General features: G+C 36.2%; 1 protein-coding gene, 3 non-coding genes and 14 pseudogenes across 5 annotated transcripts; 17 read left to right on the top strand and 1 right to left on the bottom strand.

Annotated features, from left to right (window-relative positions):
* Nucleotides 1-11: 11 nt before the first annotated feature.
* On the top strand, nt 12-130 carry LOC128033376 (5S ribosomal RNA; annotated as a pseudogene).
* A 185-nt stretch (nt 131-315) lies between these two features.
* On the top strand, nt 316-434 carry LOC128033426 (5S ribosomal RNA; annotated as a pseudogene).
* A 185-nt stretch (nt 435-619) lies between these two features.
* Nucleotides 620-738, top strand: LOC128033183 (5S ribosomal RNA; annotated as a pseudogene).
* A 184-nt stretch (nt 739-922) lies between these two features.
* LOC128033152 (5S ribosomal RNA) lies at nt 923-1041 on the top strand. Its single transcript, XR_008189486.1, has one exon. It is a non-coding gene; the product is annotated as a 5S ribosomal RNA (ribosomal RNA).
* A 182-nt stretch (nt 1042-1223) lies between these two features.
* LOC128033458 (5S ribosomal RNA) lies at nt 1224-1342 on the top strand (annotated as a pseudogene).
* A 475-nt stretch (nt 1343-1817) lies between these two features.
* LOC128033324 (5S ribosomal RNA) lies at nt 1818-1936 on the top strand (annotated as a pseudogene).
* Nucleotides 1937-2118: 182 nt separating this feature from the next.
* LOC128033194 (5S ribosomal RNA) lies at nt 2119-2237 on the top strand (annotated as a pseudogene).
* Nucleotides 2238-2418: 181 nt separating this feature from the next.
* LOC128033489 (5S ribosomal RNA) lies at nt 2419-2537 on the top strand (annotated as a pseudogene).
* Nucleotides 2538-2718: 181 nt separating this feature from the next.
* On the top strand, nt 2719-2837 carry LOC128033211 (5S ribosomal RNA; annotated as a pseudogene).
* A 167-nt stretch (nt 2838-3004) lies between these two features.
* LOC128033238 (5S ribosomal RNA) lies at nt 3005-3123 on the top strand (annotated as a pseudogene).
* A 182-nt stretch (nt 3124-3305) lies between these two features.
* On the top strand, nt 3306-3424 carry LOC128033212 (5S ribosomal RNA; annotated as a pseudogene).
* A 182-nt stretch (nt 3425-3606) lies between these two features.
* On the top strand, nt 3607-3725 carry LOC128033190 (5S ribosomal RNA; annotated as a pseudogene).
* A 182-nt stretch (nt 3726-3907) lies between these two features.
* LOC128033328 (5S ribosomal RNA) lies at nt 3908-4026 on the top strand (annotated as a pseudogene).
* Nucleotides 4027-4207: 181 nt separating this feature from the next.
* On the top strand, nt 4208-4326 carry LOC128032961 (5S ribosomal RNA). Its single transcript, XR_008189300.1, has one exon. It is a non-coding gene; the product is annotated as a 5S ribosomal RNA (ribosomal RNA).
* A 186-nt stretch (nt 4327-4512) lies between these two features.
* LOC128033362 (5S ribosomal RNA) lies at nt 4513-4632 on the top strand (annotated as a pseudogene).
* A 114-nt stretch (nt 4633-4746) lies between these two features.
* LOC128033036 (5S ribosomal RNA) lies at nt 4747-4865 on the top strand. Its single transcript, XR_008189372.1, has one exon. It is a non-coding gene; the product is annotated as a 5S ribosomal RNA (ribosomal RNA).
* Nucleotides 4866-9600: 4735 nt separating this feature from the next.
* Nucleotides 9601-9719, top strand: LOC128033402 (5S ribosomal RNA; annotated as a pseudogene).
* A 1488-nt stretch (nt 9720-11207) lies between these two features.
* LOC105798507 (probable transcriptional regulator SLK2) lies at nt 11208-24575 on the bottom strand. 2 transcript variants are annotated; one of them, XM_012628608.2, is made up of 10 exons: nt 24442-24575; nt 22864-23865; nt 22421-22552; nt 22075-22123; nt 21274-21488; nt 21119-21187; nt 18794-18894; nt 18237-18330; nt 18093-18162; nt 11208-12364 (listed from the first exon to the last, which is right to left on the bottom strand). In XM_012628608.2, exons 2-10 carry the CDS (start codon nt 23656-23658, stop codon nt 11466-11468), a joined length of 2424 nt encoding a protein of 807 aa, XP_012484062.1. In that variant the 5' UTR covers nt 23659-23865; nt 24442-24575; the 3' UTR covers nt 11208-11465. The 2 variants fall into 2 exon arrangements, with proteins under 2 accessions (XP_012484062.1, XP_052477347.1); XM_052621387.1 differs by lacking the exon at nt 24442-24575 and adding an exon at nt 23961-24320 and having other exon boundaries at nt 11208-12328.
* Between the last annotated feature and the right edge of the window lie 2080 nt (nt 24576-26655).

Genomic DNA, 26655 nt, shown 5'->3' with positions numbered 1-26655 from the left:
CAATAGTTGATGGGTGCGATCATACCCGCACTTAAGCACTAGATCCAATCAAAACTCCGCAATTAAGCTTGCTTGGGAAAGAGCAGTACTAGGTTGGGTGACCCTTTGGGAAGTCCACGTGTTGCACCCCTCCCATTTTATTTCATATAAATTTGTTTTTTAGTTGCATTTTCCAAACATTGTGTAAGTAATTACTTATTCGCGTTTTTCGAAATAAAGAATTTGAAACGTTATTTGGTCGAATTTACATTCAAATTCGAGGCGCAAGTGCGATAACGAGCAGCCTTTATATAAATAGATTGCGCAAGAGTTGACGGGTGTGATCGTACCCGCACTAATGCGCCAGATCCCATCAGAACTCCGCAGTTAAGCGCTTATGGGCGAGAGCCGTACTAGGATGGGCAACTTGTTAGAAAGTCCTCGTGTTGCACCCCTCCCATTTTATTTTGTAAAAAAACAATTTTTAATTGCATTTTCTAAACATCGTGTAACTAATTAGTTATTTGCGTTTTTGGAAAGAAATCATTTCAAATGTTATTTGGTCGAATTTGCAATCAAATTCGAGGTGCAAGTGCGATAAGGGGTAGCCTTTATATATATAGATTACAGAAGAGTTGACGAGTGCGACCATACTAGCACTAATGCACCGAATCCCGTCAGAACTCTGAAGCTAAGCGTGCTTGGGTAAAAGTAGGACTAGGATGGGTGACCTCCTGGGAAGTCCTCGTGTTGCACCCCTCCCATTTTATTTCATAAAAAAATTCTTTTTGTTGTATTTTCTAAACATCGTGGAACTAATTAGTTATTTTTGTTTTGCGAAGTAAATCATTTGAAACATTATTTGGTCGAATTTGCATTCAAATTCGAGGCACAAGTACGATAAGGGGCAGCCTTTATATAAATTGTTTGTGCAAAAGTTTACGGGTGCGATAATACCAGCACTAATGCACTGGATCCCATCAGAACACCGCTGTAAAGTGTGCCTGGGCGAGAGTTGTACTAGGATGGGTGACCTCCTGGGATATCCTCGTGTTGCACTCCTCCCATTTTATTTCATATAATTTTTTTTAGCTGTATTTTCTAAACATCGTGTAACTAATTAGTTTTTTGCTTTTTGCGAAACAAATCATTTGAAACATTATTTGGTCGAATTTACATTCAAATTCGAGGCACAAGTGCAATAAGGGGCAGCATTTATATAAATAGATTGCGCTAGAGTTGACGGATGCGATCATACTAGCACTAAAGCACCGGGTCCCATTAGCACTCTACAGTTAAGCGAGCTTTAGTAAAGGTAGTACTAGGTTGGGTGATCTCCTGGGAAGTCCTCGTGCTACATCCTCCCATTTTATTTCATATAAATTTTTTTTAGTTGCATTTTCTAAATACCGTGTATATAATTGCTTATTTGTGTTTTGCAAAGGAAATCATTTGAAATGTTTTTGGTCAAATTTACAATCAAATTTGAGGTGCAAGTACGATAAAGGGAAGCCTTTATTTAAATCGATTACGCTCGAGTTTACAGGTGCGATCATACCAACCTAATTCACTGGACCCCTCAGAACTCCACAGTTAAGAGTGATTGGGCAAGAGTACTACTAGGATGGATGACCTCCTGGGATGTCCTCATGTTGCACCCCTCACATTTTATTTCATATACCTTTTTTTATATTTTCTAAACATCGTGTAACTAATTAGTTATTTACTTTTAGCGAAACAAATCACTTGCAACGTTATTTGGTCGAATTTGTAATCAAATTCGAGGCGCAAGTGCGATAAGGGCAGCCTTTATATAAATAGATTGCGCACAAGTTGACAGGTGCGATCATACCAGCTATAATGCACTAGATCCCATCAAAACTCCTTCGGTAAGCGTGCTTGGGTGAGAGTAGTAGTAGGATGGGTGACCTCCTAGGAAGTCTTCATGTTGCACCCCTCCCATTTTATTTCATATAAAAAAAATTTAGTTGCCTTTTCTAAACATCGTGTAAATAATTAGGTATTTTCATTTTGTGAAATAAATCATTTTAAACTTATTTGGTCGAATTTGCATTCAAATTCGAGGCGCAAGTACGATATGGGGTAGCTTCTATATAAATTGATTGCGGAAAAGTTTACGGGTGTGATCATACCAGCACTAATGCACTGGGTCCCATCAGAACTCTGCTGTAAAGCATGCTTGGGCGAAAGTAGTACTAGGATGGTTGACCTCCTGGGATGTCCTCGTGTTGCACCCCTCCCATTTTATTTCATATAAATTTTTTTAGTTGTATTTTCTAAACAACGTGCAACTGATTAATAATTTGCTTTTTGTTAAACAAATCATTTGAAACGTTATTTGGTCGAATTTGCATTCAAATTCGAGGTGCAAGTGTGATAAGAGGCAGCCTTTATATAAATAGTTGTGCCAGAGCTGACGGATGCGATCATACTAGCACTAATGCAGCGGATCCCATTAACACTCTACAATTAAGCGAGCTTGAGTGAGGGTAGTATTAGGATGGGTGACCTCCTAGGAAGTCCTCGTGCTGTATCCTCCCATTTTATTTCATATAAATTTTTTTAGTTGCATTTTCTAAACACCGTGTATATAATTACTTATTTGCGTTTTACAAAGGAAATCATTTGAAACGTTATTTGGTTGAATTTGCAATCAAATTCGAGGCGCAAGTGCGATAAAGGGTAGCCTTTATATAAATAGATTGCGCACGAGTTTATAGGTGCGATCATACCATCACTAATTCACTGGACCCCATCAGAACTCCGCAGTTAAGAGTGCTTGGGGGAGAGTACTACTAGGATGGGTGACCTCCTGTGACGTCCTCTTGTTGCACCCCTCCTATTTTATTTCATATACATTTTTTTAGTTGTATTTTCTAAACATCGTGTAACTAATTAGTTATTTTCTTTTGGCGAAACAAATCATTTGAAACGTTATTTGGTCAAATTTGCAATCAAATTCGAGGCACATGTGCAAATTTGAGGCACATGTGCAATAGTTGACAAGTGCGGTCATACCAGCACTAATGCATCGGATCCCATCAGAACTCCTCAGGTAAGCGTGCTTGGATAAGAGCTGTACTAGGATGGGTGACCGCTTGGGAAGTCCTCGTGTTGCACCCCTCCCATTTTATTTCATATAAATTTTTTTTAGTTGCATTTTCTAAACATCGTATAAGTAATTAGCTATTTACGTTTTGCGAAATAAATCATTTGAAACGTTATTTGGTCGAACTTGCATTCAAATTCGAGGTCAAGTACAATATGGGGCAGCTTTTATATAAATTGATTGCGCAAAAGTTGACGGGTGCGATCATACAAGCACTAATGCACTGGATCCCATCAGAACTCCGCTATAAAGCGTGCCTGGGCGAGAGTTGTACTAGAATGGGTGACCTCCTGGGATGTCCATGTGTTGCACCTCTCCCATTTTATTTCATATAAATTTTTTTAGTTGCATTTTCTAAACATCATGTAAATAATTAGCTATTTGCCTTTTGCGAAACAAATCATTTGAAACGTTATTTGATCAAATTTGCAATCAATTTTGAGGCGCAAGTGCGATAAGGGGCAACCTTTATGTAAATAGATTGCGCAAGAGTTGACGGATGCGATCATACTGGCACTAATGCACCGGATCCCATTAGAACTCTACAGTTAAGCAAGCTTGGGTGAGGGTAGTACAAGGATGTGTGACCTCCCGGGAAGTCCTCGTGTTGCATCCTCCCATTTTATTTCATATAAATTTTTTTTAGTTGCATTTTCTAAACACCGTGTATATAATTACTTATTTGTGTTTTGCGAAGGAAATCATTTGAAACGTTATTTGGTCGAATTCGCAATTAAATTTGAGGCGCAAGTGCGATAAGGGGCAGCCTTTATATAAATAGATTGCGCCTGAGTTTACAGGTGTGATCAAACGAGGACTAATTCACCGGACCCTATCAGAACTCCGCAGTTAAGATTGCTTGGGCGAGAGTACTACTAGGATGGGTGACCTCCTGGAAACTCCTCGTGTTGCACCCCTCCCGATTTATTTGATACAATTTTTTTAGTTGCATTTTCTAAACTTCGTGTAACTAATTACTTATTTGCATTTGGCGAAATAAATCATTCGAAAGGTTATTTGGTCGAATTTTCATTCAAATTCGAGGCGCAAATTCGATAAGGGGTAGCCTTTATATAAATAGATTGCGCAAGAGTTGACGGGTGTGATCATATTAGCACTAATGCACCAGATCCCGTTGGAACTCTACAGTTAAGCGTGCTTGGGCGAGAGTAGTACTAGGATGGGTGACCTCTTGGGAAGTCCTCGTGTTGCACCCCTCCCATTTTATTTCAGAACAAAAAAAAATTTTTTGTTGCATTTTCTAAACATCGTGTAACTAATTAGTTATTTTGTTCTGCGAGGTAAATCTTTTGAAACGTTATTTGGTCAAATTTCTATTCAAATTCGAGGCGCAAGTACGATAAGGGGCAGCCTTTACATAAATAGATTGCGCAAGAGTTGATAGTTGCGATCTTACTAGCACTAATGCATCGGATCCCATCAGAACTTCGCAGCTAAGCATGCTTGAGCGAGAGTAGTACTAGGATGGGTGACCTCCTTGGGAAGTCCTAGTGCTGCACCCCTCCCATTATCATATAATTTTTTTTAGTTGCATTTTCTAAACATCATGTAACTAATTCGAGGTGCAAGTGCGATAAGGTGCATCCTTCATATAAATAGATTGCGCAAGAGTTCACGGGTGCGATCATACTAGCACTAATGCATCGGATCCCATAAGAACTCCGCAGTCGAGTGTGCTTGGGCGAGAGTAGTACTAGGATGGGTGACCTCTTGGGAAGTCCTCGTGTTGCACCCCTCCCATTTTATTTTATATATTTTTTTTAGATTCATTTTCTAAACATCATTTATTTAATTAGTTATTTGCATTTTGCGAAATAAGTCATTTGAAACGTTATTTGGATGAATTTTCATTCAAATTCGAGGCGTAAGTGTGATACGGGGTAGCCTTTATCTAAATAGATTGAGCAAGATAAATGATGTTTAGAAAATGCAACTAAAAAATTATATAAAATAAAATGAGAGGGGTACAACACCAGTACTTCTTAGGGGATCACCCGTTCTAGTACTACTCTCGCCCAAAGGCACTTAACTGCGGAGTTCTTATGGGATCTGATGCATTAGTGCTTGTATGATCGCACAAACGTAAAGTTTGTGGTGTGCAAGGTAAAGTCTGTATTGTAATCATTAACGGTGGGAGTTGCACAAATGTGGCCAGCACTATGATGGTGGGAAAGCTGGGTTTTACCACTACCAAGCATCAGCACCCCTATAAGCGGCAATGGCTTAACGACGGAGGCGAACTCAAGGTTACCAAACAAGTGATCGTTTCCTTTTCCATTGGTAAATACCCAAACGAGATTGCATGCGATGAGGTACCCAGACCGAAGGGTTATCCATGATGGTTATGCCAATAGGCATACCTTAGCTCCTCTTACACCGAAGAAGTCTATGATGACTAACTTAGATTGAAAGAGTCTGTTGAAAAATCGAGAGAAATGTGCAAGAGAAAAAGAAATGAAAAAGAAAAAGAAAAGAAGTCAGAGAAAAAGAGGAAAAAAAGAGTTGGAAGTGAGTGAGGTAAAAGAAAGTGAAGTACAAAAACGAGAAGAAAAAGAAAGAAAAAGAGATAGTGAGTCTGAAAAATAGAATTTTTATGCAAGAGAAAAAGAGGAAATGAGATTGAAGAAATAAAAGAAAGTGTGGAAAAAGAAAGAGAGCTTGAAAAAGAAACGAGTGAAGAGAGTAGTCAAACAAAGGGGAGGACTATTTTTGCTAACCCACATTCAAGTCTACCTTTTGATTTCTCTTCATTTCAGGTTTATAAAATTCCACCCAAAAATGAGTTCCAACTTCATTACCTTACCGACGAGAGAGGATTCTAATTAATCAAAAAAGGTATGTTGGGGAGTAAACATATTCTTCAAGTCTCCGAAGGGAAGAAAGGTAAGGAATCTCTCGAGATTCAATCAAGTTGGTATTCTTTGAATTTCGTTGACAAATGTACCAATGTCTTTAATCTCAAAAAAATTCTTCACGACAACCTGTTTTGTTTGTTGAATCAAGTTGCTGATTTTGTCCCAAATAGTTTCTTAAGGTGTTTGTCTAATTATTTGTTGTGTTTATTCGAATAACATCAAATTGCAAGTTGATTTGGACATTTTTGTTATTATTTCAAACATAAGCCAACAACACTTGATTGTTGTAAGTGATAAAGAATTGCCACGAGATAAGCTTAATCTGTTTGATTTAGAATGCTATGTGAATTCTTTAAATCAATGTGAGAAAACTTCATGGATATCTCTGCCTGTTCGAAGGAATTTTGAAATCTTTGATTGTTTGAACATATCCAAGCCAAAATCATATTTGTTAAACATGTGTGAATTGTTGTTGAATGAAAAGTTTTCGTTGTATTAAAAAATAAACGATCAAAATCATGTGTTTAAACCCGGAGCATGTTTTCCTAAGTTATTGTTGAGAGAAGGTGATCATCATGATTTTACTTTGTTTAACTACATTGGACACTTTCATTTGCTGCATGATTTATCATTATTTTCGAAAACAATGTATGTGAATTCTAATGATGTACAAAGTCAAAATCAACTCTTTGATTTCAGAGATTTTTGTTCTCTATTTTGGTTGAAAGGATTTAAGAATGTCTTGCATGATTATAACTTTCAATTACTCCATGTTTCTTCTATGTTGCCAGCTATGAAACTCTAGAGTCAGATTGAAATGGTAAGACAAAATCTTGTTTTTGATCCCAGAGTTAACTTGAGTTTACATCTTTTGGAAGGAACGCTTGATATTCATTATGCTTATACGAACTGCAACATCTTTGAATTGTTCCAAGATCGTGTAAGCAATGCATTGAAAGAAATCCTCCATTTTAATTTTGTTACTGAAAATGTTCTTAACTTTTAGGTTCCAGAAAGATTTATGTTCAACCCGATAGAAGGAAGATATAATTCTAGGAGTTGTGATCAACAAAGATTTTTTCAAGCAAATGGCCTAATTTCAAGCAAATGGTCTGATTAGAGGATATGATTCAAGAAAGATATAAGATAGACCTACCAGGTAAGTATCATGTTAGTGCGAGTTTCAACATGTCTGACTTGTCTCCATTTCATGTTGGGAACGATTTGAGGACAAATCGCCTTGAAGAGGGGGGATGATACGAACTCGCCCAAGGGCTCAACTGAATCCGTTCATGATCCAATCGAGCTACCAGTTGGTCCAATTACTCGAGCTCGAGCCAAGCAATTCCAAGAAGCAATTTTGGCCTTAGTTGCACGAGTTTGGGAGGAAACTTCAATTGGACTCGTCAATCAAGCTTGGGATGGTTCAACAAGTGCTCCATGCAATTTAATTCAAGTCGAATTCAGCCTAGCTAACTAATTAGTTGTTGAATAAGACTTAAACATTTCTAGTCATTTCAATTATATTAACTATGTTTTAATTTCCTACAACATTATTACATGTCTGATTGTTTTTGTTTAAGTCTATTAATTGTGTCATTATTTGTTCAGCATTTATATTTGTCTTAGTTTGGTTTATGTCCATTAAGTATGTTATAATTCAGATAGAATCAATGCATTTTTTAAGTCAGACCTATTAACTATGCCTTATTCCGGACAACCTTAATGCATGTTAATAATTCAGACTCCTTAATTGTGTCTTAGCTTATTACACATTTAAGTTGTGTTTTAGTTTGTCTTATTGATGCTTTTAACCGAGTTTAAATTTGTCTTGCAGGTTATTAAATAGGCGGCTGGACATTCATGCACTTTTCTAGATTCATTGGACTCATTAAGAAGGAACATTCATGGAACCAACAAATTCATGCATTTCTTAATGAAGGAGAATTCATGAACAAATCAAGGGAATTGAGCCTCATAAATTCAGCACATTGAATGAGAATATACATGCACCAAAGTGGGGAATGAACTTCAAAGATCCATGCATCAAATTCATGAACCAACATTCTCATTATGGCATCATTAATGGAAATGCATGTCCCATGCATTATACATTCGGTCAAAGGGGATAGAGAGGAATTAAAGGTGGCCAATTCATGGAACAGGAGTTTCTTCATGGCTAAGCATGCATGCACGTCCAAGGGGAAAGAATTTAGCAATTAATGTGGCACAATGAATGGTAACATGCATGAACATCATGGAGGATGAATCTGCAAGATGCATGTAACTAGTTCATAAACCTACATGCCATTAAAGTGCCTATTTATGAGAATGCATGTTCCATACAAGTGCATGAACGGCCCAAGGAGATGAATGAGACTTTTGGTGATCATACAAGGCACTTGAAGTTTCTTCTATGCTAAGAATTCATGCAAAACAAAGGGAGGAAGAATGTGACTCTTCAAGTTAAAGTGCATGCATGAATATCATTCAATGAGGTGCATGAACGTCCAAATACATGTCAATACAAGGGATGAGCGTCCATGAACCAACAAAGGGGAGTGAACAGCCATTTATATGCATTTAAGGGAGTTCATGAATCATTCGGTTCATTGTATGGTTTGTGTACATGAACTACATTAATGGCTGACTGTTGGCCATTCATTTTCTTTTATATTTTTCCTATAAATAGTTGTTTTGAAAACATTTGGAAAAAAACTAAACTTTTGCATCTTGAATGAGTTATTGCAACTTTGTGAGTTGTTCAAACTCTTGTTGTTCTTAGTGATTCAAATTGACTTATCTAGCTTGCTAGTGGTGTCAATTTGTTTCCTTCTTGAACTTATCACTTTTTAAGTGTGGCGTTCAACCCCATTGATAGCTATTGGTTCCTATCTTCCTAGATAGAGGGTCACAGTTTTTAAACATCCATTCATCTATCACCTTGATAGCATATAAGATTTGGGTCTCTATTCTTTAATAGAGGTTCTTTCTTCTGCTGTTAAGATCACATTCCACCATTCTATTGACTTATCATTTGTTTGTTAACTTTGTTTAAACTATCAACCTTTTAAAAATAGCCCTTTTGTTTAACCAAAACTTCGTTACTTAATTTTATGATCGGGCAACACACGACTCGATTTTGACAACGAATACGAGTTCGTATAAACATTATTTGCGTAATTCTTTTTTTTATTTACGTTTTGCGAAATGATTTTTTTTAACATTATTTGGTTGTAATTGCTTTCAAATTCGAGGCGCAGGTGCGATAGGGGGTAGTCTTTAAGTAAATAGATTGTACAATAATTGATGGGTGCGATCATACTAGCACTAATGCATTGAATTCCATTAATATTCTGTAGTTAAGTGTGCTTGGGTGAGTGTAGTACTAGGATGGGTGACCTCCTTCCTGAGAAGTCAACATTATTTAAATCTTTTTATTTGCATTTTGCGAAATAAACCTTTTTAAACATTATTTGCATAATTTTTTTTGTTTTTATTTGTGTTTTGTGAAAGAAATCTTTTTAAACATTATTTGATTATATTTTATTCAAATTCGAGGCGCAAGTGCGATAAGGTGTAACCTTTATGTATATAGATTGCGTAAAAATTGATGGGTGTGATCATACCAACACTAATACACTGGATTCCATTAGAAATATGCAGTTAAGCGTGCTTGAGTGAAAGTAGTACTAGGTTGGGTGACCTTTTGGGAAGTCCTTGTGTTGCACCCCTCTCTTTTTATTTTTTATTTTTTTTTGCGTTTTGCGTAATAAACATTTTTAAACATTATTTTCATAATTCTTCTTTTTAGCAATATTTGACCATCTAAAGTTGACATGTGAAAGCTGATTGAATCTTAGTTCGATTGGCATGTGCATCCTTGCCAATACAGGAGGATGTTGGTGCGTTAAAGCGCATGATCCTCCTATTTATGGGTTGATGAGCGATTATGGGTAATTCTAGGCATTTTCTTGTATAAAAAAAATAGATATGATTAGAACATATAATGAAATTGTTCAAAAAAAAGATTACATGTCAAAAGAAAGCGCTTTTGTAGAAAGCATTTTTTTGTAAAACGCTGTTCTCATGACACATTTTTCACATCTACGAAAAAGTAACCTATTTCACTAAATAATCAAAATTTCAGCCTATGTTTCCTTGTTTTTCTTGAAATCGGCATATAATCTTAATTTTCCCATATATGTCACCAGAAATTCCAATTGCTCGATTATATTTTAAGGCTTTCTTTTGTTCTGACTCATGAGAGGACAATAATCAGTCCTTAGAGTGCAAGGTAGCTCTTCCATTGCTGCAAAGTAAGAATTCATTTTAAAGTTCAAACTCACTCCCCGTTTGGTTCATTTTAAACACTTTCTATAACTCATTGACATGAAAACTCCTTACAATTTTTCAATCTATCAGTACTCTCTTGTCTTCAAATTGAGTTGCTAGATAAGAGTCCAGACCAAAAAAATAATAATAGAGGTTAAATTATTCGGCAATTTAACTATAAAAGCAAGTAATTTAGTTCTAGTATATATAAATATGATGAAATAATTGCTATATATTTAAACTTTTAAACGGGAGTAAAGTTAAATATTAAAAAATTAACTTCTCAATTAAAGTTTTAAATCAATATAAAAAATTTGAACAATTTAAGCACTATCGTGTTTTGAATAATGTTGAATTTAATTTTCTGTTTTTTTTTTCATGTCATGTTTAAGCACAATAAACAAAATTTTCTAAAGTTCAAGGTTATACTCAAGTAAAGTTTATTTGGATTAAATTGTTCACTTTTATAATAGATTAACTCACTCTCCAACTTATAAACGAGAGACCCACCCACTAACGAAAAATGGATGCTTTATATGAACTTTCTCGGGAATATCTTGGACAACTTTAAAATAATTATAAATACAATAGAAAACGTTATACGAACTGTTAGCTAAGGTATCAAGCATCAAGCATCAAGCATCAAGCATCAGCATAACAAATTGGTGGGTGCGTTTTTCTATCGGTATGCATGTGAGGTAAGCTGAAATGGGACATGATGCCCACTTCTTCCGTCAGAAGAAATGACTTAAGACTTTAAGCCATTCCTATAATTGAAGCATTGCTAGAGTTGTAAACTGTTTGCCATCCAGGATATCACAGCTCTTCTTTGAAATGTTTAATTGCTTTAGAAATTCTCATACAAGCGACGCAAGGAATCATGAAAGTGGGGCAGTGAAACAGGCAAATATTATATATTAATAAGAAACTAAATCTCTTCTCAAGTTCGTTCAATAGATTACACTTGTTGAAAATGATACAAAGATCCCCAAATACCAAGTCAAGCACAAAGCAAGTGATGTCGCAACAATGCCATGTTAAAGAGGCCCGGGTACTAGAAAGAAAAATACAGCTATTTCCAGTATTCTATACAAAAATTTGCCCGACACTCACACAACGGAAGCCATTTATTAGACCAAACAAAGTCATGCCTTCCACCCATAATTCGTATGATCATCTACGTCACAGTTAAAAAACCCATTTTCCGTTAACTCATGAGCTATATCCGACATAATATCATCTTGCAAATGAAGATTCTGAGGCAAATCAGGTGCTCTCTGGGTGGATACATTGTTGCCACCAGCTGGGGTAGAGTCACTGTTTGAAGCAGCTCGGTAACTGTTGCTTTGACTTGGTGCAGCCCTTGCAACACTTCCCGACATATTAGAGGTAGCTGCAGCAGTGGTGTTGCTTCCGAAGCCCATTCCATTTCTTCCCATGCTCGCATTCTCACTCTGCCCACTCCAGGACTGCTGCTGAACTCCCGTATTATTATTGGGAATCTCATGGAGCAGCTGTCGTATCATTTTCTGTTGTAAAGCCTGGTTACTCTGAGAGGGTAGCAGATGGTTCTGTTGAATTAAGTTAGTGGCGGTTAATGTATGCCTCTGCAGTTGAGGCTGCTGAGCTAGTACATGCGGACTTGATAAGCCACTAACAGGCAGGGTATGCATGGAACTTGGTAACAATGCAGCACGACCTTGGAAATTTGAGGATGGACTTCGGTTAAAATTATTGAAGGAAGACGAGGCTTCCTGATGAAGAGGGCTAGGCTTTGAATTCATCGAATTCTGCCTAACAAGCAGATTCTGGTAGTTAGTAAGTGCCAAAGCAGTTTGTGCTGAACTGCTTAAAGTTCCCCGACCGACTATGTTATGGTTGTTGCCTGTTTGATTGTTTATTCCAGGATGCAATGCCATCAGCTTATTGAGTGTATTCATCTCTGTTGGCAGACCCTGAACATTGGCTAGTTGCTCCATTTCCAGCATTTTTTGCATTTGGATCTTGGCTGCAGTGGCATGTCGAGGATAGTTTTTCAAGCCATCTGCAGATTTTGTGTTTAAGCAAACAGACAGACAGAATCAAAGCTGTAATGGTTCTCTCTCAATTCACATTAACTAAACTGTAGAACCACCAAGATTTTAGCAGATTAAAATTCCAGATACATGGAGATGTTTAGTCTAAAACGAGAATAATTCGCCTCGAACATTTTCTTTTCCCAGTGGTTGCAAAATTCCAAGTGGTGAAAACAGAAGGGGCTTAAGAAGTTTATTGTGAAAGAATCAGGGGATGAAGACAAAGGCTATCTAGAAAGTTCCCATGAAAAGCAAAGCATGCAAGCTTTCTCCTTAATAAAGGGAACAGTAACCAGGTGATGGCCACAATCTTTACAAATCTGATGATTTTCTTAAAAAGCAAAAATGGAGCAGCTAAATATTATTCCCATGCTACATAAAAGTAGTTACTTCCTCTTGGATCTCTTAACTAAATACCACCCAATCAAATAGAAAAAACACTTAGAATGATTTTATTTTGTTTTTAAATAAAGCAAGTATGCCACATTATATGACAGTTATTATAATACAATTCCATTATTGCCCGTCAATAGATGAGATGAACAAAAGAGAGATCATCTATTTATGAATTTAACCTCTCTACTTTATGAAAACTGAAAAGTTAGCCCCTTTATTTTAGTTTGTCAGGATTTGGTCCTCCTACTTTCCGAAACTGAGAAGTTAGTCCAATTGGGTAACACTCTTACATCTTACTGTTGGAATCCCTATAATTAAGGATAGAAACCTTACCTTATTACTAGTAGTTCCCTTGTAAATAGAAACTAATCTCAGTTACTAATTCTTAGGAAATTAGGAATTGTTTCCTTTAAAATAATTATTCCTCCCTTTACAATCTGTAAACTAAAGCAGTAGAAATATACAGAATATTTTTCCTCTGAGTTTTTTCATGGCATCAGGGCTTTAGGATTCATTCGATCCTATTTTTTTTTCTCTAATTTCCCTTCCTAAAAATTCCTTCGATTTAGTCCTCCAATGGGTGATATCAGTGAAAATTTATCTGAAACTGAGACATCACAAATGACTCAGAATATCAATCAGGGAATCACTCAAGGTGAAATTAATTCATCCCTTATAGTCACTAATCATCGGCTAAATGGGAAAAACTTCCTGCAATGGTCTCAATCGGTTCTTATGGTGATTCGTAGTCATGGCAAATTAGGATACATCAATGGAGAAATTCCACGACCAACCATAGCAGATCCTACTTATGCCACTTGGGAACTCAACAATTTAATTGTAATGGCTTGGCTAATCAATTCGATAGAAGGCCATATAAGCCGCACCTATCTTTTTTTCAAAACTGCAAAAGACATGTGGGATGCAGTCAAAGAAAACTACTCAGATTTTGGAAACGCCTCCCAAGTAATTGAGATCAAGCTTAAGTTAACGGATATCCGACAAGGAACACTCGAGGTAACTCACTACTACAACAATCTGAAAATTTTGTGGCAAGAACTGGATATGTACTATGAGGCAGATTGGGGTGAAGGCTTAGAACACAACAGGTTTATGACCCATCTCAACAATGAACGTCTTTATGAGTTTTTAGCAGGACTGAACCGTGAGTTATATGAGATCAGTAGCCGAATTCTGGGCAGATCACCTTTCCCAACGATCAGTGAAGCATTTGCAGAAGTTAGAAGAGAAGAAAAGCGTCGTCTTGTCATGATGGGAGATTCAAATGAACCTAAACCTATGACCCCGATTTCTAACCGTCCAACTGAATCCTCTGCTCTCATCTCTAAAGGTCCACAGCCACAAAAACAACGTGCTGGAAATGATTTTGGATCAACAAGACCATGGTGTAGTCACTGCAATCGTGTTGGTCATACAAAAGAAAAATGCTTCAAACTCCATGGCTATCCTGAAAAAAAACAGAAGGTTAATAAGACTACCATGTTATCCTCCACTACTGCAAATGATGTTCTTGATGTTCGCTTAACCAAAACACAGCTTGAGACTCTCCATAAGATACTTGGTAGTCCCACTACTCATGGATCTGTAGCCACTCAAGGTACTGCCCTCAACATTGCTTTTGAATCTAATAATCAATCTCCTTGGATACTCGATTCGGGTGCCTCTGATCACATGACAGGTGACTCCACGTTGTTTTACACCAACACTTCTTGTCATAACAAATCCCGAATCCGTATAGCTGATGGTTCTTACTCACATGTGACTGGAATAGGAGAAGTACAAATGACAAAGAGTTTTTCTCTTGATAGTCCTACATGTCCCAAACTTGTCCTATAATTTACTTTCAATTAGTAAACTTACTAAGGATGAAAAAGTTCTTGCTGAATTTTCTGCAATTGGTTGTGTGATCTGAGGAGCAAATCGGGAGGATGATTGGCCTTTGCTAAAGTTGATGATGGACTAAAAGCAAGTACACAAGGGGATGGGCTCTATCCACTTCAAAGAGGACACTATTATGTTATGGCACCGTAGGTTAGGACATCAAACTTTGTGTATTTGAAAAACATCTTCATTGTTATTTGAAATAAAAGTATTAATTCCTTGAAGTGTGAAATTTGTCAATTATCTAAACATACCCGTGTGTCATACCCATTAAAACCACATATTCAGTCCCAACCTTTTTCATTAATCAACAGTGACCTATGGGGAGCCAGCCGAGTGAAAAATATTATTGGGGCTAGATTGTTTATAACCTTCATTGATGATCATACTAGGGTCTGTTGGGTCTATCTACTCAAAGAAAAATCTGAAACACCCAAAGTATTCCAAAATTTTCACTCAATGATTCGAACCCAATTCAACTCTACCATACATACCCTCCGTACTGACAATGGGAGAGAATACTTTAACTCTGTCTTAAGTCCATAACTTTTTGACCAAGGCATTATACACCAAAGCTCTTGTCCTGACACTCCTCAACAAAACGGGATCTCTGAGAGAAAAAATCATCTCCTTGATGTGGCTCGAGCCATAATGTTCACCATGAATGTTCCAAAATACTTGTGAGGAGAAGTTGTCCTCACTGCTTGTTATCTCATAAACCGAATGCCATCAAAGATCCTCAATTTCCAAACACATCTAAATCCTCTTTTAAAGGTCTTCCCTCTATTTCATGTTCCTAATCTTCCAGCCAAAATATTCGGCTGTAAAGCTTTTGTCCATAACCATCAACCAAATCTATCCAAACTTAATCCTCGAGCCCACACCTGCATCTTCATTGGATATTCCCCTACACAAAAAGGCTATAAGTGTTACTCACCAACATTGCGCCGAATGTTTGTCTCTCGGGATGTTACCTTCTTCGAAAATGAACCATACTTTGCAGCATCTCATCTTCAGGGGGAGATTTTTAATGAAGATGAGACCCTTAATACTCTCCTCATTATACCTCCTGATCCTACTACTACTATCACAAACAAACCTATCCCAGATTTAGTTGTTGTTTCCCCTGCGCGGCAAGAGTTTAACACCGTCCTTCCCGATAACAATACCTCCATCGAAGTACAACAGCCACCTGATCAAGGAAAACAGCAAATCTGAGTTTACTCCGATGAATCGTTCTCCTGAAGCGACTGGCGAAGCCAATTACATCCCCAACCGAGGGTCGTTACAAACGAAGTCCCACCTCCTTCACCATCCATCTATCTTCCAATTGCGATTCGAAAGGGTACAAGGAGTCGCACTCAACATCCTATTTCTCGGTTTGTATCCTATGGAAATTTATCTCAGTCTTACAAAGCTTTTGTGACTAATATTGATTCTATAAAAACTCCAAAAAATATAAAAGAAGCTCTTGAATCAGCTGAGTAGAGACGAGCCGTGATGGAAGAAATGAAGGCCCTCAAAAACAATGAAACATGGGAAGTCTCGGATCTACCTAAAGGGAAAAAAACCATAAGGTGCAAATGGATTTTCACTACGAAATTTAATCTCGATGGCCGTATTGACCGATACAAAGCTCGACTTGTGGCTAAGGGATTCACCCAAACTTATGATCTTGACTACAATGAGACGTTTGCACCGGTTGCCAAACTAAACACCGTTCGGGTTCTGCTATCAATTGGATGTAAAAAATGCTTTTCTCAACGGGAAATTAAATGAGGAAGTGTACATGGATTTCCCACCCGGGTTTGAAGAAAACAAGGACCAAGTGTGTAAGTTGAAGAAATCCTTGTATGGGCTGAAACGATCTCCACGAGCGTGGTTCAACCGATTTGCAAAAGCTATGACTAGCAAAAACTACATTCAAGGACAAGCAGACCACACCATGTTCTACAAGCACTCGGAAAAGGGTAAATGTTGCATCCTTATCGTTTATGTCGACGATATAATATTAACAGGAAATGACTCTAGCGAAATTTTGAGATTGAAAGAATTTCTTGGTACAGAGTTTGAACTTAAAGACTTAGGGAGTCTTAAATATTTTCTTGGTATGGAGGTAGCAAGGTCGGAAAAAGGTATCTTCATTTCCCAAAGGAAATATGTTCTTGATCTACTGTCGGAAGTTGGTTTGATGGGCAGCAAACCAGCCGAAACTCCTATGGATTTTATCCTTAAATTGGGAACTAATGAGGATGGAGAAAAAATCGGCGGGGAGATATCAACGTCTAGTAGGAAGGCTCATCTACCTATCTCACACCCGTCCGGACATAGCCTTGATGTGAGTGTTATTAGTCAAGATATGCATGCCCAGGGAGAAGCACTTGGAAGTCGCATATAGAATACTAAGATATCTAAAAGGAACTCTGGTAAAGGTCATGCTTCAAGAAGACATCAATGAAGCGTGGAAGTCTACAATCGATGCAGGGGGGGTTCATTAATGATAAACGCTCTACAAGTGGCTATTGTAGCTATGTTTGGGGTAATCTCGTGACGTGGAAGAGCAAAAAAGTCTGTGGTAGCACGCAACAGTGCAGAGGCAGAGTATCGAGCACTATCTCATGGTATATGCGAAGGAATTTGGATACAAAGACTTATGGAAGAACTAAAAGTGCCTTATACCAGACCTATGAAGATGTACTGTGACAACCAGGTTGCTGTCAACATAGCACATAATCCTGTGCATCATGATCAGACCAAACATGTGGAAATAGATCATCACTTTATAAAAGAAAAAATACACTCAGGAGAAGTATGCATCACCTACCTACCTACTAGACAAGTTGTAGACATGTTAACTAAAAGTTTGAACAGAAACATATTTGAAGAACTTATTGGCAAGCTGGGTTTGATTAACATCTACACTCTAGCTTGAGGGGGAGTGTTGGAATCCCTATAATTAAGGATAAAAACCTTACCTTATTACTAGTAGTTCCCTTGTAAATAGAAACTAATCTCAATTACTGATTCTTAGGAAATTAGGAATTGTTTCCTTTAAAATAATTATTCCTCTCTTTATAATCTGTAAACTAAAGCAGTAGAAATATACAGAATATTTTTCCTGAGTTTTTTCACTTACTGTTAAATCGTTGACTTGAAAATTAGCCGTTTAGCAATTTATATGTAAGAAAGTATCAGTAGTAGTTAAGTGATTTATATATGCAACAAATTAGCAAAAATCAGCATTTCAAGTTCATGTGTTTACCGACCAAACTAACTTTTCAATTTTCGTAAAATATGAAGATCAAATTCTAAAAATTTTGTCAAGTAGAGAGATGAATTTTATAATTTATAGAAAAAATATCAAAATGTCAGAGGTCAGAAAGGGAAATAGTCACTTACCAATAGGCCCAACCTTTTGTTCTCGACAAAAATCTATCAGATCTTTCATGCTGATCACAGCCTCAGCAATCTATAACAAATTACACAAACTGTAAGGAAACTCAAAAAAGAATATTTGTTAAATGCACAAAACCAAAACTGTACCTGCAAACATCTCACATATCTTTTTGAGAAACCAAAATCATTCAGTGATTGTAACTCCAAACTCTTGACAAGCTGTCGTCCAGCCATCAGGAACCTAAGAAAGCAATCAACGTTGCATCAGTGGAACCCTAATATCCAGGTAATAGATCTGAGTAAGATGCAACCAAAATACTCACTGAAACCTTCACTAAATTAAAAATAAATAAATAAATAACCAGTCTAAGCTTCTATTACTAAATTAAAACTACACCACAAAATCGAACTTTTGGGGTTGTGCCCCTCAGGCTAAATTGCACACAAGAGAGATAATTTCACACAGGTTTCTCAGACAATGACTTGGAACAACTTATCTGCTTAAAATCTTAGAGGATCTAACTAGAAGAACTAGATAAGAAACACCAATTCATGGAATGAAAAACTTCTAATATTGTATGATTAACTACAATGACTTGGAACAACTTATCTGCTTAAAATCTTAGAGGATCTAACCAAAAGAACCAGATAAGAAACACCAATTCATGGAATGAAAAACTTCTAATATTGTATGCTTAACTGACATGTTGCTGTTTGTTTGCAAATCCTGCTGAGAAACGCTGTCAGACCCGCCTTCAGAAATTGAGCTGTGACATTTTTGTGCCACCTGAAGTAACTGGTTTACCTGCATGATTTAAAATTTCAAATTATATCATGTGTCTTTAAATAACTTGAACAAAATGAGCACCTGATCAGGAAATGGAAAGAAATATGTACTACAGGAGAGTTTCGAGCAGAGATAAGTTAAACTAAAAAGCACTCCACCTACCAAAGGAATGCAATTTTAGAGATTAAAGGATCAAAAGAAAAGCAGCAAAAATGATTCACATCTTTTGGTCCTCTTAAGATGTTCTGCTCCCCATTATCAGTAAATTCAACACAACATTTATGGCATGTTTGGAAGGAAAGGAACTAATGCTTTACTTGGTAGAATAGAAAGAAAATTTAAAAGATGGAAAATTGTAAAGGTAGAAAGATAAAAAGATAAAAACATATATATATTTCTTTCTATTGGTGTGCTTGGTAGGAAGAAAAAATTGAAAGAATTGAGTAATTTCCTTTTCATTCATTGCTTTGTAAAATTGAAAAATAAGAGAAAAGAATGAAACTTTTAAAATTTGCATAATATTGAACCAACATATACCCCACTATCATTTCAATCCTCTCATTTTCTATCCTCTTATCATTCCAATTTGGAATGATTTATTTTTATGCATTAGGATGAAAAATCTCTTATTTTCTTTCCTCACTTTTTCTCTTACCAAATACAATTTATTTTCTTTCTACTTTTCCACTCCTTCCATTATTCTACTATTCCACTCAACCAAGCACATCCAAAAAAAATAGTAGAGCAGAAAGGATTAGAGTTTTTTATCCTACAATGTTTGAATTTCTTCTTTAAAAGATAGCAGCAGAGTAGAGGTTGGAGGTGAACTGAGGTTCTGCTTGGTATGAAGGATGGAAAAGAGTGGGGATGGAAATGTTGTTAAATTAATGAAGTTACGAAGTGGGAAAGCGATTATGAATATTAACCATTTAATTAACAAATTTTCCATACTCGCTCTTTTCCATCCTTCCTACCAAGCAAAGCCTAAAAGATAGCATAGCAAAGATTGGAGGCAAACTAAACCCACCTCATTTTTTAAATTACTTCAAGTTGAAAGGGTTTGAAATGTAATTATTTTCTTAGATATGCAAACAATAGCACATCAATTATATAGTTTGCTCTACTCCCTTCTCATCTCCTTTCCTAAACTAGGTAGGGAAGACTTGTTATGTCTTCACTTCTCACCTTTCAACTCATTTATTTTGTCAAGTTCAGAACACACAACAAAAGAACTTCAAATCCCTTTGCTCTCTTTCATAAGAATTTAAGTACTATTATTATTTGAGCTCCATGTTGAAAGCACCTCTCTTATTACATAAATCCCCATACATAGGGCCAACAATCGATATCAATCACTTGTGAAACATAGCTACATAACTTGCATGCAAAGATTACCTCCCATGCATTTCATCTCTAAAGGATATAGTTTCACATTGAACCCAAGAACATTTATATGGTGGAAATATATGATGGTTGAGGGATTATGTTATTCAAGTGTTTATTTTATGCTTTCCCGATTTGGTTGTAACCTTTACCTATATTTAGGTTCTTTCAGATTGAATAGTATTTTATTTCTCTTCTAATTATTTCTTTTAGTGTTATAATTGGTATTCGATTTTATTAGATTTTTTAATTTAGTTATAGATACTTGTGCTTGTTTCAATTAGGTGTTGGATGATGAATTTTTGATTTTTTGAAATATTGACTATTGAGATATTTTCCCACTATTGTTCTTTGGTTTTCACCCCTGATTCTTCCACTTCTCTCTTGATTTCCTTTCTTCCTTCCACCTTCCCTCCCTCATTTTTTCATTCAATTTCTGATTTTCCCCCTAAAATCTATATCTTTCCCCTACTTGCTCTACATGAAATTACCATCAGAGCCAAGCAAACCCAAGTAAAGAAAACAAGGCAAGGGTATAATAATGTCACTTGAAATTAATATAGTAAAATGTTGGACATTGTTCACAACTTCCAATTGTCCTACTCATACAACTTCTATTCTTTAAAGACTCAAGTACAACTGTATGCTCTTTAAAACCATAATTATATCCAGCACTAGCACACATCTGGTTATCTACCAAAAAGAACAACAGAATCATCTTAAGGAACATAAATTCTCATCCAATTGCATGGTAAATTTATAATAGCAATGTCGTTAACTTTTGATTAGTGAGGAAGAAATAGAAAAGGAATGAGACTGAGTTAAGAGGTTAGGTCTAATAAGTTACAAATTTTAGTACCTGAGGTGCAACTAAACGACGAGGATAAAGTTCTTCATGTCTACGTGCACAAAACTCCAAAGACAATATCTACATAAAAGAGAGTGCAATAGGTTATTCCTAGACTAAAGCAACATAACAACTCAAAATATGGAACAATTTTCATTTATGTTAACCTTTAAGTCCTGAGTAAATATGATTCGAAGCTGACCCTCACGCACAACACGAAGCTGCTCATATACACTCTCCTGAACTGCTTTTCCATATTCCAACATCATCATCCCAGAAGGAAATCTACACTCGCGTGGAAAATCCAAAAACAGAAGCTCATCAATTGCTCCACTGCTAAATTTGATTTCATTAAGTCTTGGTAGTACTTCAAAAGTTGCCTCTGTCAAAATGATAGTAATTAGTTAGTCAAAATCAAGTCATTGTTCAAATAGTAAGTTGCCAGAGCAATTATAAGTGACTTTTTAAGTAAAAATATATATTGAAGCTACAGCACAGTGCACAAGTTCTGTAACTAATGAGACAACATGGGTATTAGACCTGGAATCTACAGTTCCAGAGAAAGTTATGAAACCATTCATATAAATTTCAATTCACTGGTATATAACACATTGTCCAACTGGGAGAACAAGAAATGAAAAAGCTTAATTCAAGAAAGGTTTACACTGAGAAAAGAAAAATCAATGATTCTAGAGCCTATAAACCTAATAATTCAAAAAATCCATTTCCCTCTACAATCTAGAACATCAGTACACACAAGAGAAAAGAAAAAAACAATAATCATGAGTCTGAAGGAGATAAATCTGAAAATCAATGAAAAGAAGTAATGCTTTAACTGCAAATAACTTTCTCCAGTAAACAATCAGTAAGGTCTATTTCCGTACCCCATTTATAAAATGTGTTTCCTACCAAAATTAATTTAAAAGAATATTGCTCTACAACAAAGTACATGCTCATAAATCTCTTACCAAATCCCCTTCCAGACTTAGACCCACAAATGTCACAATACCAGGCATCCTGAAATTTTATGTGAAAGAATACATGTTAGAAGACAATTTAAGAATCAAAGTGACATATATTATTATTGGTATAACTTAGGTATCCTTCACGTCTGTGTCCGTTTTACGGTCCATGAAGGTAATTATCTCAGGGTTCGTGGTTGCCCCTCCAACAATGTCATTTCCAGAGTTCAAACCTGAGTGCAATGTGCTTTACCACTACTCCCAACACTTGTAGAAAAGCCCAGACTTGGTCATATAAATATAATTTTCTTATGTTACAAACTACAAAATAGAGAGAAGCATAAAGACTAACCATAGCTGCTTGAGGGAAAACACCAAGTGCATGACTGCCAACATTATTATACATTGATAAACACCATCTTTTCTTTGCACGGGTAGAATAATACTCTGCCACAAATTTCCTCCAGTATGCAATTGTATTGTCCTACAAAATTAAGTAGACAGGATAGGATTCAATAAAATTTGAACTGTAGCATTTACCAAGTTGAAAATTTGTTAATGTCAACACAAAAGACCGTGACAGAATTACAGAAAGATAATTGAGCATGCACAACAGCACATAGTATATTTTTAACTAAGTTAAACATGAGAAAACTTCACAATCACACCAAGAAGATAATTGAGCTGAAATTGTTAGCTGAAACCATTTCAAATAGGACTGAAATTGTTAGCTGAAACCATTTCAAATACAAGATACTTAGCCACAAGATGCAGTGGACAAAAATTTTAACTCACGTGTGGCCTTTGCCGTTGGTGATATAGGTATTGCATTAACCGGCGAGCACATACACCACTATCAAAAGGACGCTTCATTCCAGCTACTTGTTGCATGCCCTGTTGTGGAAATTGCTGCCTTAATTGAATTTGTTGCTGCTGCAAGTGGGCTCTCTGCAAAGGTGGCATTGACTGCAACATTTGTTGCCGTTGCCCAAGTCTCTGCTGCTGATACAAATCTTGTAATCGAGGGTTTCGACCTAGCAACTGCATGGAATCCTGCCTTTGCAGCAGCTGTTGCAACATCTGTTGCTGAAAAAAGTCTTCTTGCTTGACATCTACTCGAGGTTTCTTACGCACCTGGGATAGATTACAAGAGTCTTGCATGAAGGACCCTTGGACCCATGGACCCGTGGGAAGTGAAACTTGGCCAGTTTGTGATGTGGGCAAAGATGTAGCACTTGAGGCCCCTTGAAGTTGCTGACTCTGCTGCATGTGTTGGACACTTGGTTCTTGATGACCTCCAGAGGATCCATCAATGACTGATGAACCTGACATATTGTTCGAGGAAAATGACATGGGCGATGCTGGTAAGCACATATATGAATCTGTATTGAAGCTAGAACTTCTCTGCAAGTGGGGACCTCCTGACAATACCGAATTTGCATCTGTGACCAAGGAACTAGCCCCAACACTAGGTCCTGAGTTTGCCACACTGTTCAGCACTGTACAATTCATGTCCCCGGAAACTGGACCCAGATTATGACAACCAGTTCCAGGAATTGAATCAGAAGAGTTCTCATAAGGTGAGTTCATGCGAGAGTTAACAACTGCCTGGGACTGCCCATCTCCTTGGAAGAAAATTCCAGAACTAGAAGAGGACAGGGTTAACCCTCCAGCCCCCCGAGAAGGTTCCAATGGAGACACCGCCCCCTGGTGGCTGGAGTCTAAATAGGTATCCAGAGCCAGGCCTTTCTAATAATAAATACGGCCCCAACAATCTGTAACAGAAATCTAAAAACACTGTATAATAGAAAAAAACAAGATAACAATAGTTAGAATTCCAATTGCATGTGTTCCAAGAAAATAAAATTACTAATTTTCAAACAGTATTCCACCTAGATAAATCAATCAATACTGGAAACACCTTGGAAGATTTCCTAGACTAATCCCATTTTTTAAAACTAACTTCCTTAAATGTCTCCCCACCTGCACACACAACTGAAATCCCTAATCTGACCCAACTCGCTAAACCAAGAATCTCTAACTAGAATGTTAAAACCTAAAATCCTCCCGCTAGCAATCATATCACTTTTAACACTCGAAAAATTTTAGTGTGAAAGTTGAACTAAAAAAGTGAGAGAGCCCAAGTGGACCCAATAGAATAATGCTAATTAAAGCGTTACTAACAAGTTAAAAAGGAAGATCAATAAATAGCTAGCAAGAACCACTTCAAACAAGAAATAGCAAACTTTCCTAATTTTGGAGATCGATCAAAGCAGATTCGAGATTAAACTACTATATGTAAATAAAAAGGATTAAACAAAAAAACCAGAGAAAATAAATTACTAATTAAGGAAATAAACAGAAGCTACCAACCTCAAAACCGCAGACTGAAGAAAGGAAAAAGGAAATACAAAAGCAAAAGGTCTTTTTTTTTATTTATTTAATTTTTAAAACTCAAATTGGAAAACTGAAAAAAAGAAATGGTAGCAAGAAAGCTTTCAAGAGGCGCTTTATATACCAAGCGCTAATGACAGAGTGAGAATTACCGGTTGCAACGGTAACTTTTCCTATGTAATCGAAGGTGCCGTTTCGTAATGAAGGACACGTGTCGATGATAGTCTAAACGAATTCATTGTTCAATTGTGTGGATGACGTGTTTAGATTTCATTCGTTGATCTTGAGGCAGTCTACGATAGGTGGCGGGAATGCAATATTTTGGGTAGATGTCTTCCTTTGGTGGTTGGGTAAAGATTTTTGTTTAACCCGTCAACCGATTTCGAGCAGAAAAAGAAAGTGGCAAAATTTTGATTGGATGCAGGAAGGAATGTTTTGAGATTTGACACTGCTATATAGGCCATTTTTTTATTATAATAATATGTGCGACTATTTTATGATTTGAATCTAGTTTTATTTAAGTTAAAATGATACTTACATAAAGTCTTTTAATAATGTCGACTTTAAGAGTCGTAATTGATTTAAATGTTTAAGAAAAATTTTACTTCTACTTCTTCTAATTACTTATTGGTTGCTATATAGGTGATTTGTGCATAGGTATTTTCAATTCAATTTAAAAATATTTAGGGTAAAACTATTGTTAAGTTTTTTTGGTTGATATGTAGTTTTCCCTTCAAAGTATTTAGTTGGTATTTAATTTTTTTAACTTAGTTTGTAACATCTCTAAAACCCGGTCGTAAGTAGTGTAATTTTGGAATATATATGTTAGTTTTATGAGAGTAAATAAAATATGATTTATCGGTGTTAGTAGAAAAAGTAGTTGGATACCGGAAGAAGTTGAAAAGATTGATGTGTTCATAGGAATTAATCTGAGGTATCGACTAAATCGTAAGGTTATAAAAAGTGTTGGGGTCAAGGTGTGAGATTAAAAATATAAAATGATTAAATTGAATTGGAGAGAAAAGTGGAAGGGCTAAAAGTGAATATTACCAAAAGTGTATAGTGACACAAGAGAAATTTTAAAGATTTTAAAGTGGCAAAAGGTAATTTATTAAATGTATAATTATTATATAATTAAATTAGACAATAGAAAAATTGTTGACATAAATTCTAGCCATTGGATTTAATTGGAAATTGAGATGAAATCTCAACCATTGAATTAACATTATCACATAAAGGTTTTTATGATAAATTTTAATATTTTATTAATTAATTAAAGAGATATTTTACTACAAACACGAAGAAAACTCTTCATGTTTTCATGCTTCACACATCATCTTCTTTTCTTGAAAAGAAAACTTTTCTTTTCTACAAATTGGTCCCTTTTTACCATAACCATTCAACCTTACCTTGAAACCATTAATTTTTAATAAAAATTTTCAGTGAAATTAAGAGTACAACAACATAGTAATGTTAGATTCAAGTGGAGAGATAATATGTGTATGTTGGAGTAAAGAGAAAATCAAGATGAGATGAAATAATAATGTGACAATGTGAGAATTTTATAATCAAGTTAAGTTATTGTAGAGAGTTCTTTGATGGAAAGAGGAAGCATTGCAAACAAGTGGACAAGATGTATCGAAAGAAAGTGGAGAGAAAGACTAGAGCAGATCCAGTAACGCTGAGCACAACGACAGGTGGTGGTTACTAAGGTGGAGAAAGAGAATGTGGATCACGACAAGACTAAGCAAAGAAAACAAGTTGAGAGAAGTTTAGAGTGAGCTTTGAGAGTCAAAATTCCAAAGTGCCAAAAGACCCTTCACCAGTTGTGAAAGACTATTATTTATAGTGTTTCAAGAATAGAGTTACAAAGTTGGTAATTAATGAGAGTAATAATAGATATTTTTCAGTTACAATTGCATTAATGATTAAGAATGGATAGTGAAAGGTTTTGCTGGTGATAGTGAATAGTGAAGAATAATTTACTATGTTTTTAAAAAGAGGGAAAAACACTTAATGTTTCAAGAAAAGATTAAGAGGAAAACCTCTTAACTATATCCATATTTGATCCACTAAGACAAGCTCTCTGGAACATCCCAAGAGTGAAGATAACCCAAGAACCTTACCATATTCTGAGATTACTTCCACTTCTTCTATTTTGCTGAAGCGGTACCATGTGAAACATCTTTTGAG

This window comes from Gossypium raimondii, chromosome 9, assembly GCF_025698545.1.
Source record: "Gossypium raimondii isolate GPD5lz chromosome 9, ASM2569854v1, whole genome shotgun sequence".
NCBI classification, from domain to species: domain Eukaryota; kingdom Viridiplantae; phylum Streptophyta; class Magnoliopsida; order Malvales; family Malvaceae; genus Gossypium; species Gossypium raimondii.
This window is presented reverse-complemented; position numbering and strand designations above follow the sequence as displayed.

Bases quoted from the DNA above. Each gene is read 5' to 3' on its own strand.
- LOC105798507 (XM_012628608.2), bottom strand. From the start codon at position 23,658: ATGAACTCACCTTATGAGAACTCTTCTGATTCAATTCCTGGAACTGGT. The intron at 22,124-22,420 runs GTTAGTCTTTAT...ATAAAATTTCAG, and splicing joins TTTTCCCTCAAGCAGCTATG to GATGCCTGGTATTGTGACAT. The intron at 12,365-18,092 runs GTAAGTGACTAT...CAAAATCTGCAG, and splicing joins ACAAAAGGTTGGGCCTATTG to ATGGCTTGAAAAACTATCCT.